At 36.3% G+C, this 20664-nt stretch overlaps 1 protein-coding gene across 3 annotated transcripts in view; it reads left to right on the plus strand.

Annotated features, from left to right (window-relative positions):
• mmp16a (matrix metallopeptidase 16a (membrane-inserted)) overlaps nt 1-20664 on the plus strand; it is a 58128-nt gene that overhangs the window by 3568 nt on the left and 33896 nt on the right. For 2 of the 3 annotated variants that reach the window (XM_088401764.1, XM_088401766.1), the window contains 4 exons: nt 14545-14693; nt 15955-15969; nt 16418-16540; nt 19853-20157. In XM_088401764.1, the coding sequence (XP_088257890.1) occupies nt 14545-14693; nt 15955-15969; nt 16418-16540; nt 19853-20157 (592 nt within the window). The remainder of the gene's footprint in view (nt 1-14544; nt 14694-15954; nt 15970-16417; nt 16541-19852; nt 20158-20664) is intronic. The other variant, XM_088401765.1, reaches the window with a different exon arrangement.

Consider the following 20664-nt stretch of genomic DNA (forward strand, 5'->3'; position numbering starts at 1 on the left):
ATGCCTAAATGTGTGATCATTCTGTTCATTTATAGTTAATTTGATTGATTTTGTGAAATTGATAGTCATTTGAGGCAAAATGAAGCCCACTTTTTGAGTGCAACAAGAAAGGGTGCTGTTGATTCAGCTATTTTCAACTCATTGTCGTCTAAAAAACATGATGTCAGCCATAGGAATTTATATGACATCCACATCCTGCAGGCAGCATTCTTCTGCTCTGTATGACATTGCCATAGATAAAGGAGGTGGAAATAAGATTTTGAAGATGTTTTTAAATTAGATTTGTGTTCACCCTCCCACAGTGGATCTTGACTGCTGCTCTGTTGGTCGGCTTATTTTACATGATCTGCTAAGATAGTGGATAGATTTTCAGAAGTGAAAACTTGGTGGACAGCCCTATTATAAATGAATATTGATAGTGGCGTTGCAACTAACAATTATTTTAATAATTGGTGAATCACCATGATTTTGTCAATTAAGTAATGAATCAGATTAAAAAAAATGTGTGTGAATTTCCTTCCCTACATTAAATAAAAGACAACTGTTTCATATTGACAGTGCACAAAATGCACAAACAAAAAAAAGTTATAATTGTGGTTTGATTTGTAACCTATCAGAAAAACTGACTTAAGGAATGAACTGTAACGACTAGCAGTGCCCGCCCTGTACACAAATGTAAATGAATGATGAAAATGAAATAAAACAGCATGTTACGGCTCTTTAAATAAAAAGAGTCATATACTGTATGTATTTATGTATGTATGTATGCATGTATGTATGTATGTATGTATGTATGTATGTATGTATGTATGTGTGTATATATATATACCTTTATATATATATATATATATATATATATATATATATATATATATATATAGAGAGAGAGAGAGAGAGAGAGAGAGAGAGAGAGAGAGAGAGAGAGAGAGAGAGAGAGAGAGAGAGAGAGAATTTTTTATTTTAATTAATTTACATACCTTCTACTAGAATGGAAGGCAGATGTTTAGCTATTTGATGAAGTATCCAAGCCAAAGAAACTAGATGGACCATTCATTGTGCATGGGTAAAATATCAAACTTTTCATAAATTTTGATATGTCAGTCATTATAGATGTATAAAAAGCCCACGTTATTTAGACATTTGTAGTTATCAACGTTTAAGGCACTGATGGATTTATTTCCGACTTTTGAAACCATTATACCGTATGTTGCATGTGGTACATTCAGTTGCAGTTAGCTGCTTGCGCTAACACAGTGCACGTGTTGTATTATATAATGACAGCGTAACTGATTAGCAGTTTCTTAGCGTTCTTAATGAGCGACTGAATTATTTTTTTATTCTCAGTGTTTTGATGTTGGAGTCGTGATGTGATCGCAATAAAAACAGTCACTGTAGGGTCCATTTTCAGAGTTGGATTTATGGGGTACGATGAAAGGGTTTTGTGGAAAAAGAAAACATTCTGGGAGCATGACTTAGATACAATTGATGCCATTTGTTGTGTAATTTGTGTAGTGTCTTCCAATAAAGCTAACTAGCAGCAACCACCACTGTGAAAATTAACTGCAAAATAACAGAGTACAATGGCCATTGCATTGATGTCCATGTATGATTTGGTTTGTTTGTTTAGAAGTTCGCTTTCGCAATGCACAATTAATGGCTATTTTCTATTGCTTGTTTTTTTTTTTTTTTTCAAAGTGTGGCGGAACCTGGTAGTGTTCACGCAGGGCTTTACCTCTCACTCATCTTACCCTAAAAAGCCCCATTGAGGAATGCAATGCTGCAATCAGAAGGCTTCTTACAGCCACAATAAGGATGACTGACTGTGATGCTTCTGGAAAGTGCTCAGTTCGGAATATGGCTGTCTGTGTCTTAACTCCATTTATGACAGGCATTCATAGGTGGGTAGAAGGCTTTTCCCCCAAAATAACAAATATGGTTTGATGTCAGTTGAAGCTATGAGCTGAACTTGCTCAATAATTGCTGGTCTGTTAAAAAGAGTTACTGTGCTGCTTGGCTGACTTCCTGGATTTGATGTCATGTTAAAATTGGCTGCCTTGCCTTTGTTCTCCAGCAATATTCTTCCTTTCTCACCTCCTTTAATTTGGATTTGTACAGAAGGTACAGCCTGTTACCGCTTGATGAAATAGTAATTAATACTTGTTACACATCACGCCAGCACTTTAGATCTGCTGTGCCTTGCTCACTTCTCAATACAACTGAAAGCTCCTCAGCTTTTCTTCAAGCCAAAGCTGTCCCTGAAAAGGTTATTAAATTGGCACGGTCGCACATATTCCTTCCTTTTATCTGCTGGTGAGTTATAGGTTCTCTTTTAATTTTCACAAAGAGCTTCGAAAGGACACCTTTTCCATGAAATTGATTGCAGGAATTCGGACTGGGGGAGCATCGATATCAAGTATCGGTATCGTGAGTTATGGCCTCATTTCAAGGTATCGGTACTCACCGTCGCAGCTTTACGATCACAAACTAGAAATTACGAATTAGAAGAATAGACAATTGTCAATATAAGTGTCTTTAAAATGAGCTGTCATTGTTTTTTGGGAGTGAAATTTTGTGTACCAAAAACACTCATGGATACCTATACTTGGTTTCGGTACTAGTCAACTACCAAAGAGTTGAGTAATCATTCTGGTATTAGTCTGAAAAATTGTATATTGAATAGCATGGAAATTGGGGCCCCAAATTTGGGTCAAAAATGGCACAAAAAAAGTTATACTCATTTAAACCAAAACAATGCTTTCTAAAAACAAATTATATGATGAAAAATGTGATAAACATGTAAGCATCTTTCTCAATGAAAGTAGTATTACTAGTAGTACTACTAGTCTATACATTTGACAAATAGCTTCGACCATCGGGCAAACATCTTGATTCTTCAGTTGATATTTCAAAAAGTATTATTCTTGCGGAGTCGTTTGAACTCATATATCATTTATTCGTGAAAGCAGCACATTTTGACTCAGAACTTTCTCAAAACACACACACATACACAAACAAACACATATATCACAGTTAACTCATTCAATACCATTGACGTCAATAGACGTCAAAACACCCATTTATACTTTGATGTCAATTAATAAGTTAATTCATCCACTGCCATGGACTGCTATACAAATCAAAATTCATTTTAACTCGGCTACAAGTGAATGAGGTAATTACTCTGCTAATAGCAGTTGGTGCTTATGTAATGGCAACGCGTTGACATCATGTAGAAATATTATTAGCGGCACGATTGACCGTAATCTTGTCATTGTTGCGCTTAAAGGTAATTAGATTTTAATGCAAGTTTGACAACACCCGTCTTGATTAACCAAGCAACATGCCAAATCACATCACGTCATGAGTGCTTTTAAATATTCACCATTTAAACTTTGAAGCCATCAGTCACGATGTCAGGGAACAGCTTTCTGCGTACTTATAAACATTTCAGGAGAGACATTTTCATTGCGCTGTGACAATAAAATAAAGAGTTCCTTTGAATCCAGCAGGCAGGTGAATGTGAAATATGATCCGTGACAAAAATTGTATATATCCTTATATAGGGTTAATATCCTTAATTTTACATGAATTTAAAGGCAACTCATGAAATAAAGTACTAACTTTTGTTTCTGCTCCCAAATGTTTTCTCATGTTTAATGTTGTTCATAAGGACAAATAACGGGCTTTGTTCTCTTTTAGTTTTGCAATCAAGTTTAGTTGAATACGTATATTTTAATACAAGAAATATCCAATGAAATTCCGTATATTACGACTATACAAAATGATTTGTAAGCATCGCATTGCTTTTCACAGTCAGTAATTTACACAGGCAGCAGGTGCAATCTTACATCCTGTCACACTCCACGTTTGGATCAGAATCAGTGTAACCACTAGAGACATGACAAAGTTGCATGGTCAGAGAAAATGTGCTTTGTAGTTTCTAGTACTCCCTGCACTACCATATGTTAACACATCCTTTCTCAGATGGATGAACGACTTAATTAAACCAGGTTTGACGTCAAGAAGGTGATTAAAATTGATGAAAGGGCAATAGACAAAGACAAGCTTTCGGGCTGGGCAATACATTGAATTAATTTGATGAGTTTGTCATTTATAAAATTGAAGAACTCAAAATTAGCTGGTAGCTACATCGTGAAATTGATGTTTTGCAAAAGTGGTAGAATGCAGAACGAGTTGTTTACAAGACATTTTTTACAATACTTACTAACTACTTAACTAATTTAATAACCAACACTCCTTTCCCCTAATACTTGACAATAAATAAACGAATAAATAAATCAATACATAAATAAATACCTGGGATTGAATGGCTAGACTCATGAAAGTTATGCAAAAATATGTCTTTGGGTTTGAGTTAATTTTGACGTTTAAGCAAGTTATGCGCAAGCTAGGAATATTAAGTTTAAGTTTAAAATCACTTTAAATGATCATCTACATATTGACCACACTGAGTCGTTTTTAATAAAACATTTAAGCATTTCTTTCATTGTGTTTACTACTCCAATTAAAATTGTAATGTCCAAAATGACTGTTGATAATCATGATTTTCCACACTTACTATACAGATACTAAAGCCCCCAATTTAGGAAATGGGCAATGTGATTGGCAGCTGCAGCAGAGGAGGACTCACATGTGATACACAATGAGAGCTGCACACTGTAGTTGCAGACAACGTGGCATAAAGAAAAAGAAAAAAAGAAGAAACTTACCGGTTTTAAGTAACAGTGACTTTTAAAATCGCAATATATTTCCAATCCGGTTATTACTGATGTACCCGCAGAAAGGGAAGTAAAGCATTGTTTTATCACATCAATAATATTTTTTGTTTCCTATACTCCATACACAGTAAGAGCGTTTTTTGTTACTACTCTGGTAATAGTAGTCTCCTTGTCACACACAGTTCATGTTACCAGTTGGTACTTGGTAGGCTTACGCTTGTCGTGGAATGTGAATAATGGATTTCAACTTGCATACAATACGTGTGCCTTTGTTTCTCCCTTAAGATAAAATTTGTTGCAGGGCTTTCTTTAAATGCTATCAAATATAATCCTAAAATGTTGTTAAACAAAGCCCTAGCAATTTTGTCTTATTTTGGCCTAGATGTTTTTATGTTGTATGTCATTTGGCTTGTGTATGAGAGCAGATTTCGTTGCCACAGGGGTGTCTTTGTCAGTCTGTCGGCCGCATATGTATCACCTAGAGACATGTACAACACCTGTGTTGATCTTAATGATTCATAGCATCAGTTTGACACGCAGACCAGTTCCCCCTCCAGCAGTTATGTTAGTTTTTAATCTTTTGTTTGTGTCACTGTTTACTGAGCGGATAACAATTTACCATGCCACACTCCTGAAACATGAGATGATGCCATCAGTGTCACACATGGGCTTGCACTTGTATGTCCATAATGTGTGTTGAGTGCCAGAGTTTTTGGGTGTAGGTAGGGCAGGGCAATAAATCGAATTAATTCGATAAATTCCTAATTTTAAAAATCATAGTTTGGAAAAAGAGCTATATCAAGAAATTGACATTTTGTAAAATGTAAAGTGGGTCCTTTACAAGACATATTTACAATAGGTAGTAATTACTTAATTGTGGGATAGCTAGTTATTAGCCATTTTTATAGCAGTTAAAAGTTTTATCTATTTATATTTTGTGTGTGTGCTGAAGTCTCAGGTAGGGACCGATCAATCATGGTGCATTTAACAGGTGAGCCATTATTGCTTGTTTGTTAAAAATGCAATATAAATGGATTAATCGTTTAAAGGGACAATGCATAAGAATTAGACCATTTTTTAAAATTAAGGACAGCTGCATTTACCATTGTCTGTAGCTATAACTGACATGGCAACCTCCCCATGTACTTACTTCCCAGTATCCAAATGTGTCAGTAAATCTTCTGAAAACAATAATAAACTCAAAATAACAGATCATAAAATGGATAAAGATGGCCCTCACACTTCTTATGACGTAACCCCCCCCCCCCCCCCCCATATAATATAAGTTAATGGGAACTAGACCTGCGATTATATATATATATTTTTTTAATTTAATTTTATTTTTTTCTCAGTCTTAGATCAAACTGGCTTTAGTTCAAATCCTAAAGAAAGCCCCAGAAGAATATGCTACCTCCCAAAAGGCTCCACCAACTGATCAGTATGTCGGATCAGACTGTGACATTTGTGGGTGACATTTTTGTGACATTTTGTCCTAATGGGGCCACTGAGGTAAGCATGGCATGCATTAAGTATTTTCTGTGTGTGTGTGTGCACGTGTGTGTGTGTGTGTGTTTGTACTGGGTCACAAGAAGGTGAATTTCTAGTTTTAAAAATGACAATGCCCACATTGCATCACATCCCAATTTTCAGCTGTAGTTTTGTTTAAAGTCTTGTTGGCTCTTTAAAAGTGATTTCAGGAGGATAGAGCAGTTAGATTTTATGTTTACGTGTGGGTTTGCGGTCACTGGTGTGGGCAGGAAGGCTGTGGTTTCCGTGACAACCCTGGCACACTCACCAGTGGTTGTTGGTGTGATGAATACTTTAAAGTGGTCAGATCTGGCAGGCTTTGCTATTTGGCTGGGGTTATGTTCCAGTGGCTCACCTGTACTAAGAGCATGCTTACCTCCCAGTATCCAAATGTGTTGGTAAATCCACTGAAAAGCATCATAAACTCAAAATAACAAATCATAAAAAGTATAAAGATGGCCCTTACAGTTCTTATGAAGTAGAATAAATATGAAGAAAAAAAAACTATCCACACTAAAATATAGAAATAATCATGAACACCGTAAAGATTTTTTGGGATGGTGAGTTAATAATCACATACTGTACTAATTTAATACCTGTTTTAATTTTATTTCTCAGTTTTACATTTGCACAACTAGCAGCGTTTTGAACTAAAACAATCAAATGCTTTTTATTTTGAAGAGAAACACCATTGTTGTTGTTAGTATGTGGTACCACGCTGCTTTTCTGGACAATCACTTTATTATTCATTTAGATTTACAACACCAATGAAACCTTCACAGCGTTTGTAAAATGTATTATTTTCTCTTAACCTCATCATCCTTTATTAAGGTATTTATTTTAAACAATGTTGTCTTTCTCTTAACAGGAACTAATTTTGCTAAGTCACATTATTGTAAAATAGTTACAACTTACAAGAGCGGTCATTAAATGTTAAAAATAGCAGCCAAATAGATAAACAGTGTTTTTGTAAAGTGGTTCTCTAGTTCTAGCCACATTGGTACAGTCAGGAATGCACATCAGCTGACACTCTCTTCAAGCAATGAAATCTTAGAAAAAAAAGGTTTTAAAAAACAAAACAGTTCTCAGAAGCTAGGGAAAAAATAGGGAAAAAATTATGATTAATTACATTGGCTCATAGCATTTTCTTGAACTGGACCTAAATGTCAATTGAGGACACATGATCAGTTATCAACGACAGATTATAATGTTTTTTTAAGATGGCAGGAGGACAACTCAAATTCTGTGTCACTATATTTGTATAGTTTTACCGAATACATTTTTTCCCGAATAAAATTTTCAGAAATTTTAAGGGTCTGCTGTGTCTATACAACACAGAGGTCATGTATTGTATGAATATCACATTAGTACTTCTAACCCTAACCCTATGCATTTTAGTGCCTAATTCAAACTTTAATTGGTTAGCCAGGGGTCCCAGGATTGCTCGTGATGTTAAAGGGAGAAGTAAGCAGATGATTAGTATGGAAAAGAAGATGGAAATAATCAAGAAATATGAAGAAGACTAGGCTAGACTAGGCTTGGCTAGGCTGCTGTCGCTAGGGAATGTGGCCATAACAAACTCAAGTCATGTTACTTAAAGGAAAACAAATCCTTTATATATATATATATATATATATATATATATATATATATATATATATATATATATATATATACACTATTTTGTTACCAATTTCTAATATGTACTGTATATACAATTTTGATCTTTTTACCCTGGGTTTTATACGCATTAGCTAATCACCATAGGTTTCTATTGCCCACCATAAGACTATTTTGCCTTTACGATCCCATCCCCGGAACAGATTAATTTCGGGGGCCACTCAATTTGACTTGGCTTGACTTAGTGTTTAACTGGCTAAAAGCATTCTGATAATGTAAAGTCTGACCTAGATTTTACATGAAAAGGGTCTGCGGCCCATACTTTCCCATCTCACACAACAACTGCATTCTTAAACCTCTAGGGAAGCTTGTCATTTATTTTTTACAATTTCAGCCACTTTATTCCTATCATATATTCAGATAAGTTCAGCTGTCATGTCCTTAACTCACTCTCACATGTGGGCTGAAGCAAAACATCACTTGATGTCCCTGTGACCTGAGGGACCAGACTGATGTCAGCTGATCTGTCGGAAGTGACAACATCAACAGTTGCCACATGCTCTGAATGCGTTGCTATGCCAGCTGGGCTCCCTGACATACAGTACGCCTCATCCATAATGGAGTAATTCAGTCGCGTTACATGTTGGCCTTTTGATGGCACCCATCATCCTTATTAGGCCATCTTCTGCTTGTCAGGTGTTGTCTGAGCTTGAGAGGAAGAGTTGGTTCACATCAGCTCAGTACTTTTTGTCAAGCTCCTGGAAGCAATGTAGAATCTGAGTGTTTGTCAGTACAGTACCCTGCCCTTCTTTTGAACCTGAATATTTTCCTGCTACTTGAGATCTTAGTGTTTTTGAAGCATTAAGCAAGATGACAATGTAAAGCCATGTATTTTTTTACTCTTGTTGGCAGTTTAATCTACAGTTTGTTTTTGTGCTTTTTTTGTGGTTTTCTGTATAGACGTGATGTGTGATTATTTTTCAAACCATAAGCTCAGTATAAAAAACAGTCCAGGTGGAAATACAGAAAAATGAGGCAAGGCTTAACTCTTAGCAAATCCATACTGAATTTTGCTTCTCAATGGTGTGAAAGCAGGTGTCGATAACTCAGAAATGCAACACTAAACCTAGTGATAACGATAAGGCAAATGATAACCTTGTTTGAAACAGTACAGTAGATGGTAGGACTGGGTGAATTTGCCTACAAATAAAATTTTAGCCCCCCCCCCCCCCCCCCTTCCTATTTTTTACAGATTTATCCCCCTCATATTTTTTAAAGAAAATAAGTAAAAATTACTTTCAAAACAAGTTTTACTTGTATTCTTGCTTGCAATCAATGCACACAAATCCCTCTTTCAATTAAGTGCATAATTATTGTATTTGAATGGAAAACCTCTGTAAACAAAGGTAGCGTTATAGAACATTGAATGGGATTGATAGTAGTTGAATTCCAAACTGAAATTTTTTTTCAGCATTCTTAAAGATAAATATTGCAACCTGTATCACTTAAGATACAAACAAAGCTATTCGGATAAGGCATTACCAAATTCATTGTATACCAGCTATACCGGGGTGGGCAATTCCTGCATGTTTTCCAGTTTTCTCTCCCCAGCACACCCGATTCAAACCATTAGCTCATCAACAAGCTCTGAAAATAATCCTAATCATTTGAATCAGGTGTTTTTGAGGGAGAAAACTGGAAAACATGCAGGATACCAGCCCTCGACGACCAGAATTGCCCACCCCTGAGATATACGATTACAATAAAGGCATTCCAAACTATTCTATGGAATTCCATTCTCTTCTAATTAATCCAGAAACTCGATATATCACTCAGACCTAGAAGACGGTATGTATGTTAAAGCAGGGAAGCACTTAAGATGCTGCAATCTTTTTGCTAAATGCCATCATCAGGCCTTATGCGTTACTACAACCCTTATGGAACGTCCGTGTCTTGACAGCTATTCATCAAATATGCAATTTATGCATCTTATTTGTCACGTATATTTTTGCTTCGCTTACCTTTTGAGAAAAAGTGATCTGTTGTGAGTCTTCTTTTTGCCAAATGCCTCTTTGTTGTTTACTTTTGTCATATTGCATTCAAAGAATGTTAAATGTCTAAATTTTCCATCTAACTAGGAACATTCTTCATAAACACCCCTTTACATTCAATTTACAGTCGAAAATAAAAGGACAGAGACTTCAAAAAAAAAAAAAACATCACTATCAGCCATCTTTGTTGTTTATGTTCACCTCGAAAGCTTTCTTTAAGGGCGGGATTGGGAAAATCTTAGTGGGATACATCTGAATTCCCATCATCTTCAAATGCAGCATTTGAGTCTGCGACCCAAGTTCAGACTACCATAAGTGTCTAAATTGGCTTATTGCAGTTGTTGCTGTGACTATGTCAAGTCTCCTTGTCCACGACAAGGCATAGCTTGGAAAATATGTGGTTTCTAACATTTAAACATTTAAAATTATTTAATGCACCTTACAGGCGTTAGCTCTCAAGCTGTGCATGATGTATGACTTGCCAATGTGCTTTGAAATAGGCTGTTAAAGATTGAATGAAGAGTTTTGGAATGGATTTAGATTGAGATACATCAAAACAAGTTTTGATTTATACCCAGACTGAAGTTATTTCAAAGCTGTAATACATTAAATGGTGTTATATGTGCATACAAGTTAGAAACATTGGCCAATACAGTCTTTATTTAACCATTTACGGCCGAGATCCAGTCTATTCAAGTTTGTTGCATTCACTATTTGGTCTCAACAAAAACAGCAAAGTTGATTGCAAACCACCCAAACCCATGAAACATCATTGGAAAGGCCAGGTAGGATGTTCTCTACTGAGCACACGAGAGCTTAGTAGGGTAGCCTGAATGAGTACTACTTAGAAGGATAAAGTTAAAAAAACAAGCCTCTGTGCTCATATACATTTTATTCTTCTTCTTGTGTATAATCGGAATTTTGTTTTCAAAGCAAGACAAAGGAATTTCTACGAACATGCCAGAGTTGTCCATTCCTTGCACTGATTGTACCATGCTGCTATGCTGATGTGTGTATGCTTGTTTTACTTGTCAGTTTTAAACGCTGCTGTGGACTAGTGCACTTTGCCTCAGACAAATTTCCCCTTGGGGACAATAAAGGTCTTCTTATCTTACATAGACCAAAAACCAATTTTAATTACAGTGCACACAAAAGAATCGCCTGGGTTTTTGGAGGGTATTGGTTTTCTGACTTTATGAAGAACAGATAATGTATGAAAGACATTTTTAATAAGGTGACCAAGCTCGGGACTTGACTTGAACTGACTTACGCTAGTCAATGTATCTACTTGGGTTTGTTTGTGACTTGTGTCTCATAGCATTTCTATAGATAAGAGTGCAGAGGAATTTCCATTTCATTGGCTAAGGCTGTCAAGCTCCGGCCGACTTCTTTAAGGGATCCTCAAATCGGCACAGAGAGTGAATCGATGAAAGACGTACAACAGGGGAAATAATAAAAGAATGAGCTGAACAAACTAATAAGGAACACAGATGGGGATAAAGGCTGGAAAAAGAAATGCAACCTTGGGCCTGATTAAGTCAAATATCCTTGGACTCGATGCTTGATTATTGATATGTGGGGCCGCTATTACATACCCGTAAACCTCCAACGCTCTGCGGCCTTACTAACTGCCATATTTTTCCTCACAAAACACACAAAACCTTGCGCCATGTAATTTTTAACATAAACAATTAAGCCAAAATTTGTATTGAACTTGCTCATTGTAGTTAAAATAATACTTTAAATAGTATTAATAATGTTATTCACACATATATTGTAAATAACTGTGTGTGTGTGTGTGTGTGTGTGTGTGTGTGTGTGTGTGTATATATATATATATATATATATATATATATATATATATATATATATATATATATATATATATATATATATATATATATATATTGTGCTCTGCGATGAAATGGCAAAGCATCAATTCTTTTGCAGAACATTTTCGGTTGTTTTTTAGCAGCAAAATGAGCACCCATTGATTTTTAGGTCTTTGAGACGGCTTCATTTTCGGCGTGCTTCTTCATGTCGAAATGAGTCTTTAAATCATAGAAGCCGGAGGCAGCCACTTTTACGTCTTGTTTACCAGCAACACAATATGAATATTCCACACATTGCATTGAAGCTTGTATCAATCCCTCGTATCGTCCTCCTGACATATGCTCCCATTCTTTTCATTCTTTTTTGTTTGCCTCTTCCGTTTACCTTACATCATTATGATTCAGGTTCAGAGATTGCAACTAGATGATTGTACTACAGTATATTCCAAAAATTGCTATTAATGTAAAAACTATGATTTAGTGTGCTTTTGTTTTGTCAACACATGAACGGAATGTGCTAGATTTCCACAGTTAAAGCTCGAAATAATCCCTAACAACTTGAGTTGGTGCCACAACATATAACCTTGACAAAAAGCAGTTTACTTATTAAAATAATAACATGAAAGTTTTACCAGCAGGGGAAGACATATGTCAGGTATTTTACACTACATCTTAAGCCAGTTTAAATGTCAGTTAATATTATCCAATTGGCTGTGAAGTAGTACACATGCTGTCTTTTGAGCACGATGTGAGTAGGCTTGTCTCTCACCCACCTACAATAGCCAATGAGTGACAAGTGTATTGTTTGACCTTTTGTCCAGCGTTAGCTACGTTAAGCGTCCACTACAACTTCCAACCCTGAGCAATTTAATAGGGTTAGAAAATGGATGAATGGATTCATTATTAAAATATAGCTATGAAAAAAGAAACAACCTTGTGTGTTTCTTTTTTTGTCTGATTAGATGTGCTATGCCTTTTTTTTCTGCCTCATGAGATTTCACCAAGGCAGTGGTAAAGGAAAAGCCAAATGGGGCTGTGATTTTCAAAGAGGAGACGCAAAGGAAGAACGGATGATTACAGGACGAGAAAAGAGAAACCATGCATTAGAAGTAAAATGAATAGCAGTAGAGACCAGAGTGATGGTACAAAATGAGATCTGAGAGCAATGGAAATAATTACCCATATTTGAGCCTTATGGGAAGACTGTAATGCTTTTGAGCCATGTGAATAAATTGAGGCAATATTGATCTTTTCCAGTGTATGACCTTTTTCTCTTCAATCTAAAAAAGAACTAAATTCCTTCTGTTGTACCAGAAAACAGCTGAGCCAAATGATATTATGACCTATTATGGAATAATACTGATATTTTACTAAAGAGCTCTGCAGCATGAAGGATAAGTGAGAGAAATGTGCTACATAACAATTTATTACGGTTTTGATTCGCAGTCTCAGTTGGCATGTTCATGTTTTCATATCTCCACACTTCAAATATGTACAATGTATGGGTTTTTTTCTTGTTTATCGGTGGGTTTCATTTGTGTCACAAAATGCAGACATCAGCTTTTCTGCTTACTGTTTTGATGATGAGGAATACAGAGCGTCTGGGACTAGCCAAATCCCTAAAGCTCTTCCGTGGGAAAGCCCAACCGACCCCCTTCCTCCCAAGATCTGAGCAGTGATTCCCTTTGGCAGGATTTTATAGCGACACTGAGAGCTCTATTATGGCAATTTCTTTTCCTGACAAGCCAAACAACACGATAAAAGATTGCATTCTGCTCTGTAAACCTGACATAGATTCATTTTTTCCCCCGTCTATTATGAATATGCTCTGCAAAAGAGCCAACTGCTCTGTTTTTTTCTGATCTTATACTGATGGGATGTGGAGTGTAAAAATCAATATTTATTTATTCATAACTGTTACTGACCAATTTATTAGGACTCTTTCAAAGCTGTGGCACAAGTCCACAATAAATGATGTAAGACTGGTTCCTATATGGAGCTATGTGTAACAATTGGTGGTACGTGGGATGCAGGTATCAGCAAATCTAGAACAGTAATCTTTGTTTTCCAATTAAGAGCTAAATAACTGGAACATCAAGTAACTCTTACATTAAAAAATGGTGTTATAATGACTGTTGTTTGCAAAATGTGTATGCCTATACTTCGTTAAGTTTTACAAAGATGTACATTGTCGTTAGTGATGTAATTTGCTGACAAACAAGCTAGGAGTAAAGCAGATTTTCTTGATTTTATACTATGAAAAAATACACCTGGTCCTTAGTTCCAAAGTTTCTTCTGCTGACATTTGCTCCCAGTACAGGAGTCTGTTTTAAGTCCTTTTTTTTTTCTTTCTCCTCCAAAATTGCTTTGCTCTAGTTAGGGGGACCTTGGCTAAAAATATTTCACAGGATATATAATTGAAAAAGGTTGAGATGTAAGGGGACATTTAACTGTTAACCTGACTTTGTCTGTTTATTTGAAATTCATTCCCAAAGATAAGAAAGCAAATAAACCGCTTTTAATGTTTTTCAATGCACACATTTCTGCCATGTTAATGTAAACTAAAGATGATAATTTGTCTTTTTATGGCATTCTGTTTTTGCTATTAAGCAAAACAATTATGACTTTTTCTCTGCACATGAGTGAATAAGCCCATTGTTCAATAACCAAGCTATTAACCTCAATTAACCTCTGAATTCAAAAGTCCTTAACCAGACTATGGTGTGTAATTTCTCCTCTCTCTACCCTCCCAAATGTGTGTTTCTTTGTTCATAGACATGGCTCCAAAGGTATGGCTACCTCCCTCCTGCAGACCCCAGAATGTCAGTGCTGCGTTCTTCCCGAGTCATGCAGTCTGCTATCGCTGCCATGCAGCGCCACTACGGCCTCAATGTTACAGGAACTCTGGACAGCACAACCATAGAGTGAGTTCGACATGTTTAGAAAATATCTCCAAATTAGCTACATCACCACGGAAACACTGCTAAGATTGAAAAGACACTTTAGTTTTTGGATCAAGACAAATTGCCAACGTTTTGTTTTTTTTTTGGAAAAGAAGAACATGATTATTTTCAAATGCAAGCAGACAAAACTCTGCAGCTGCATATGCCTGCAATTATTCAAGAATATGTTTGTTGGTTTGGGGAGTTTTGATTTGTCATGAATTTTTTTACAGAGTTTGTGTCAAGATTCTACACACTTGACATTAAAAGACAACAGGTTATACATTTTAAAATAGTCTGTAAAAAAGTCCTCCTTTCAGCATAATAACATACAGGGCTTGAAATGTTGTATTTTATCTTGCACAGCAGTTTTGCAAATCATTTACTTAATTTGAGGAGCAACTTTCTAATTTAGTGGACCATTTTATTCTTGCATATTAATCATAAATTCTCTAGCGACACCTAAATAAACAATTGTTTAATGGCATTATTAACATTTACTTATTTTATTATTATCGTTATTTATCTTTAATGCATCATTTGCCTTTTTTTGTTTGAAATTTCCGATTGCATTTGAATGCATCAAGTGTCTGGCCTCCACTAACTCCAACAGTTAGCAGAGACTTGTGCCCTTCATATTGTTACTAACAAGTGGTTTCTTTGGATCTTTGCATTTTTTTTTATGTTGGTGTGTTGATGTTGTTGGTTATGCAATGTGATGGCAATAATTTGGGATTAAGGTGTCACAAGAACGAGTGAAGCAAATATTAGGAACTGCTTCAAACTAAAAGCTTGTTGATTCTTAGTTTAGCAATTCCGTGTGGTTCCATGAGATGCAAAGTCCAAAATGTATGTTGCAAGAAACAATAAGAAACCACGTATTTTGAGCCTTTCTATGTCCAAAAAACACTATTACATGTGCTGTTTGAAATCAAATTGGTTATTGTAACATGAACAAGTCTTCTTTTGAAAGTTGTCATCGATCCTTGACACTTCTTAAGATGACTTTTTACCTGCACGTAACTAAGACAGTGTTCGCTGACATTTGTCCCCAGCAAAAGCTGAAATACCATCCGTGCTACAAATGGCAATGAGCTCAATTTGGCCACTGAACTGTAACGTGGTAATGTGTCCGCCAGCCGAGTGACTGCTATCTAACCAATGGACTGAAACAGGGTGAAATGTGATCAGCTAACGGTGTGCCTGTTTTTTTTCTATTTCCCCATTGCTTCTCTCTATGCAGCAGTAACACACTAAGGTGAGGTGCCCTTTGATTTTAAAATGTGTATCGATTAGATAATGCGGACTGGAGGAGAGTGTGAGTTGCAAAAGACGTGCATGTTGTGTTTAGCCCTCAAAATAAAAGCTTTTTGTGTTGTATATTCACACATTCTCTTTTCTAATACATAAATAATACACCATTTAATATTATTTATATAATAGTCTGCCAGGTATTCATTCAGAATTCTGCCATTTTTTTTTAAACTGATTTTGGATTAATGCAACTTGAAGAGGCAAACTCAATTTTTGTACTTGCAATGTGGATCGCTAGCTTTATCTCTTCTACCGTTCGGGATTTTTAAACAAAACACTGCTATAATTCCTCGTCAAATTTAATCAAATGTTCATTCCAACACACTTTTTGTTTTTCTCCTATCCTTAATAGCTAAACATTGGCTACATCACTTGTTTGCTGTCTCCTGCAGATGGATGAAGAAGCCCAGATGTGGTGTTCCTGACCAGATAGCAGGTGTATCAAAATTCAGCGTCAGGAAACGGCGGTACGCCCTAACGGGACAAAAGTGGCAACATAAACATATCACATACAGGTGAGTCCCTCTCACATCTCTCCATATACAAATTCCCTTCTGCACTTTTGATTAAGCACAAAAGAACATCTGATTGTAGTGGATATTGTGAACTTGAGGAAACTTGTGACTGAGGAAACTGGAAAACATTAAGGTCGACATCAGTTCAGTGTTGCTTTAAGATAAGATTTAGTTTTGTGCTACTTCAAAATGGCTTGCTCTCTGGCATTATGTTTTATGTGACAATCCTTAATAGCTATTCTTTTTCTCTACTTTGAGGATAAATGCGTGGCTAATATTGAATTAGACATGCAGCTGTTTTGGGGCCGTTTATAATTTATGGCAGAACTGCTCACACTCTTTCTACAGTAGGAGAGGAAAACCAATCTGAACCCTTTGGATTTTCTTCAATTTCTTCATAAATATCTCTTCATTAATTTACAATACCGTTGCAGTTCAGTAAGATTCTTGGGACGTTTGGCTTCCTTGAGCTCATGACACAGCATCACAAATGAGGCAAACGATCAATCTGGGTAAAGGGTGCAAGCGTAGACATGGAAATGAAAGGGCAGAAGGAAGTAAAGCGAACTAGCTGCTGAATGCTGCGTTTAAAGAAGTGGAAGAGAACCCCTTGTGGAAATTTTGGGATAGATTATGGTTATGTAATGGGATCGAAGGATTTTGAGAGTGTATTTGCTCTTGTGCGCATATTCGCATATGGCTGTGTGCTTGACTTAGTCAGCTTTGCCTCGAGCTGTCAAACTGCTGCAATGGATGTCGGGAATGCGGTGAATTCCATTTCCTCTGCTACCTTTGACAGTGGGAAAGGCTTTGACACCAAGCAGAAGCAGCACAGTACAGTTGTATCACCACATAATTTCAGAATGGCAAATCTACAAAAGAAAAATGACAAAATAAATGAAAGACAGTAGCTTTTTTCCTTTCTTGATATTTGGCTTCATATTACAAAATATACTTCATGAACGGGAACCTTTCTGTCCTTCCCTCCCACTATTGTGTCATATAGAGATTTTGCAAGGGGCAAATCTCTGTCAAACAGTATCCCGCATGCATGGCCTGCTGGCTGTACCGGCCAAAGTTCACTGACACTGGCCTGACCAGACCAGGACAGATTTTATAAGTAAATATGATGAAATCAATCAATTGTTTTTGAATTTTTAATATTGTAATATTGAGGATTTAATTTTGAATATATGAGGTTTATCCACTTAAATTGATGTTTACTAACATGTGACGTTTCTTTTTTTTTTGCATGTACGGTTAAACCCTTCCATATGGAATGGCTTGAACAACTCAGAAAATAATTAGTTAGGCTGCTGAAATAAATGAATTAATACATGAACAAAACTAGACAAAAATGTTACTCTGTTTACCATTCTGTGCACTTTTTTCTTGTATGTCAGGTTAAATCTTCTCATAGGGAAAGTCTTAAAACAAGATATGAAACCCAAAAAATCTAAAATGTTAAGTATTAGGTGACTCCTAAATTAATGAATTAAATAAACAAATAAATAGATTTGTTCTGTCAAGTTAAAGTGTTAACTTTTGTGATTAATGTAAAAAAAAAATTAAAACATAAAAAAAAAAAAAAACAGTTAACGCAGTTCTCTATACTTCGTGTGGCATCTGATCTCTGCTAACTAAGCAAACAAATTTCAAGGAGTCACCAGCACAAAGACAGGCATGATAGGTTTTGCAAAAAATATGAAAACCTTTTAATCGCTTAAATACTAAAATAAATACATAAATAAATGAATAAATAAAAGAGCATTAAAAAGTAACTCCACAAAATTTATATTTTTTTTAAAGCCTATACTGCATAAATACGCTAAATAGGAACTTCAACTGATCATTGAAATTTATGTTATTATACCAAGAAAATACAGAATATCCCCAAAAGCTGAATTTAGAATCTCATTTAGGGTATCTACTAATTAAACCCCTTATCTACTGAAGTACTCTTGTTAGTACTTCCAAAGGTAGAGTTTCAAAAAGACATGCAATTCAAAACAGTTATTTTGGATCGTCCTCAATTTTTGATGATGAAAACAAAACTTTAGAAAAATAGCTCCGCACTCATTTGTGCTGCTTGATAAAACAAGGCTTACTTTAAAACAATAAAGTTCATTAGCCATACCTTTTGTTTCGCATGAAAAAAAAAGTATAGGTCACAACACCTCACACATCACATACAAAGTTGTAAAAGACCCAATTTAGATGGAAAAAAAAAAAACACTGAATAAACAGTCAATCAATACAGTTTTACAGCTCATGGAGTTAAATCACACCCCAAAATGGAAAGACACGTTTCTGCAACTGAATCTTTAATGCCCTTCCAGCTGTCTCAATCTGCTGCGCTGTTGGTTTGATTCCAGCTTTCGTCTCGGTCATGTCAACCCCCTTAAAATATCCATCTTTCGCTTTCAAACTCGTTAAATAATCATTAAAAAACAAAGCTGGGATTTGAAAAGGCATAATTAATGCATGGCCGCCCAGTGTGTGCTCGTTTCCACATAGCCGCATACAGTATGTGCTGTTGGGAGGCCCTAATTAGTTTTGGCATCCCGACTGTTTTCCCTGCATGCAACTACTATTATAGCGCATGAGAAGCATCCAGAGTAATTATCACCTCACAACATGGAGTTAAATATTTGATATGGCCTTAGAAGGGGTTGAATGCTTTCATTTGCCAATTTGCAGCTGCTTGTTTTAGAAATGACTTTTTTTTTTTTTCCAGCTTCAAATGGGATGCACATGTGGTTTTGGAATCAGCTGAGCCAACTTTCATTCTTAATTAAGTTACAGCAGTTGTTGGTCATGCTGTCTGTTGTAAAACCCAACACGGCAGCTTTTAAAATACCATTTTAAAGAATCGATATTTGAGTCCTGTTCAGCTGCAACAGCAGGCAGTCATATTTTCTCATAAGCCATTGGCAACCAAACCAGAGTGAAACTAAATTTTAAGACCATGACAAATATTTTCAAAGCGTAGGAATCAGAGAGAGGTTTTCCCTCCATGACTAACCAGACTCGGGCTTTCAGAAGGCAGTGGGCTGTTGATAAGCCTTAATTAGAAAGTAGATTTGCGAGGTAGAAAATTGCCCAATCCTCTCCACACCTGCAACACATCAGAGCTGGCCGGATGGACTCAGCTGCCCTCGCTCACAAATCGCGTCATCAACTTCTGTGGAAGCAAGCATAGATTGCAGAGGGTTATGTTTGATCCTATTGTGAATTAGCAGTTTAGAAGCTTCCTCCTTGCAAAACCTTACAGTATGTCGCTTTTCCACTTTGTGTGTTGTATTTCTCCAGCATAAAGAACGTGACACCCAAAGTTGGTGCTGAGGAGACCCATGATGCCATCCGGCGAGCCTTTGACGTTTGGCAAAACGTGACACCGCTGCGCTTCGAAGCTGTGCCGTACAGTGAACTGGAGCGAACCAAGAAAGACGTGGACATCACAATCATCTTTGCCTCAGGTTTCCATGGTGACAGCTCACCATTTGATGGTGAGGGTGGCTTCCTAGCCCATGCCTACTTCCCAGGGCCAGGAATTGGAGGAGATACACACTTTGATTCTGATGAGCCATGGACACTGGGCAACCCTAACCATGATGGTAAGAATTGCTTTGGCTTCTAATCGCGTCACAAAAGACAGTATGATTGAAGTAGGCACTATACTTTCTGCAAATGAGAGTATTTAACCCTGCCTGACTTAAAAAAGCCAATTATGGCTTTTGTCCACTTGTTTTCAAACAGCTCAATAAGCCCATCAAGGAAAAACAAGCCTTTATATAGTCCAAGTTAAAAGCTTTTTATTTGTAAAAATAATTAAAAAAACAATCGTTTACAATAAATTATTCGGCTGCTGGGAAAATATAATATATATACACACACACTCACTCACACACATGGGTCATTGTGTGTTGCTATTTATTAGAGGGGTAGTACTTGGAAACAACTGGAAATAGGGTGTCGTGGGTATGTTTTAGTGTTCATGTTTGGAGCCAAAAATGTGTAATGCATGCATTTGTCAGCAAAATCAGTGTAAGCCAGGTGCAAGTTAACTACCTTACAAATGTACAGGTTGTTAATGGCTATGAAAAGGCTTTCTTTATTTTTGT

Source organism: Hippichthys cyanospilos, chromosome 19 (genome assembly GCF_059441005.1).
Source record: "Hippichthys cyanospilos isolate Australia breed blue-spotted pipefish chromosome 19, RoL_Hcya_1.0, whole genome shotgun sequence".
In the NCBI taxonomy this organism is placed as follows: domain Eukaryota; kingdom Metazoa; phylum Chordata; class Actinopteri; order Syngnathiformes; family Syngnathidae; genus Hippichthys; species Hippichthys cyanospilos.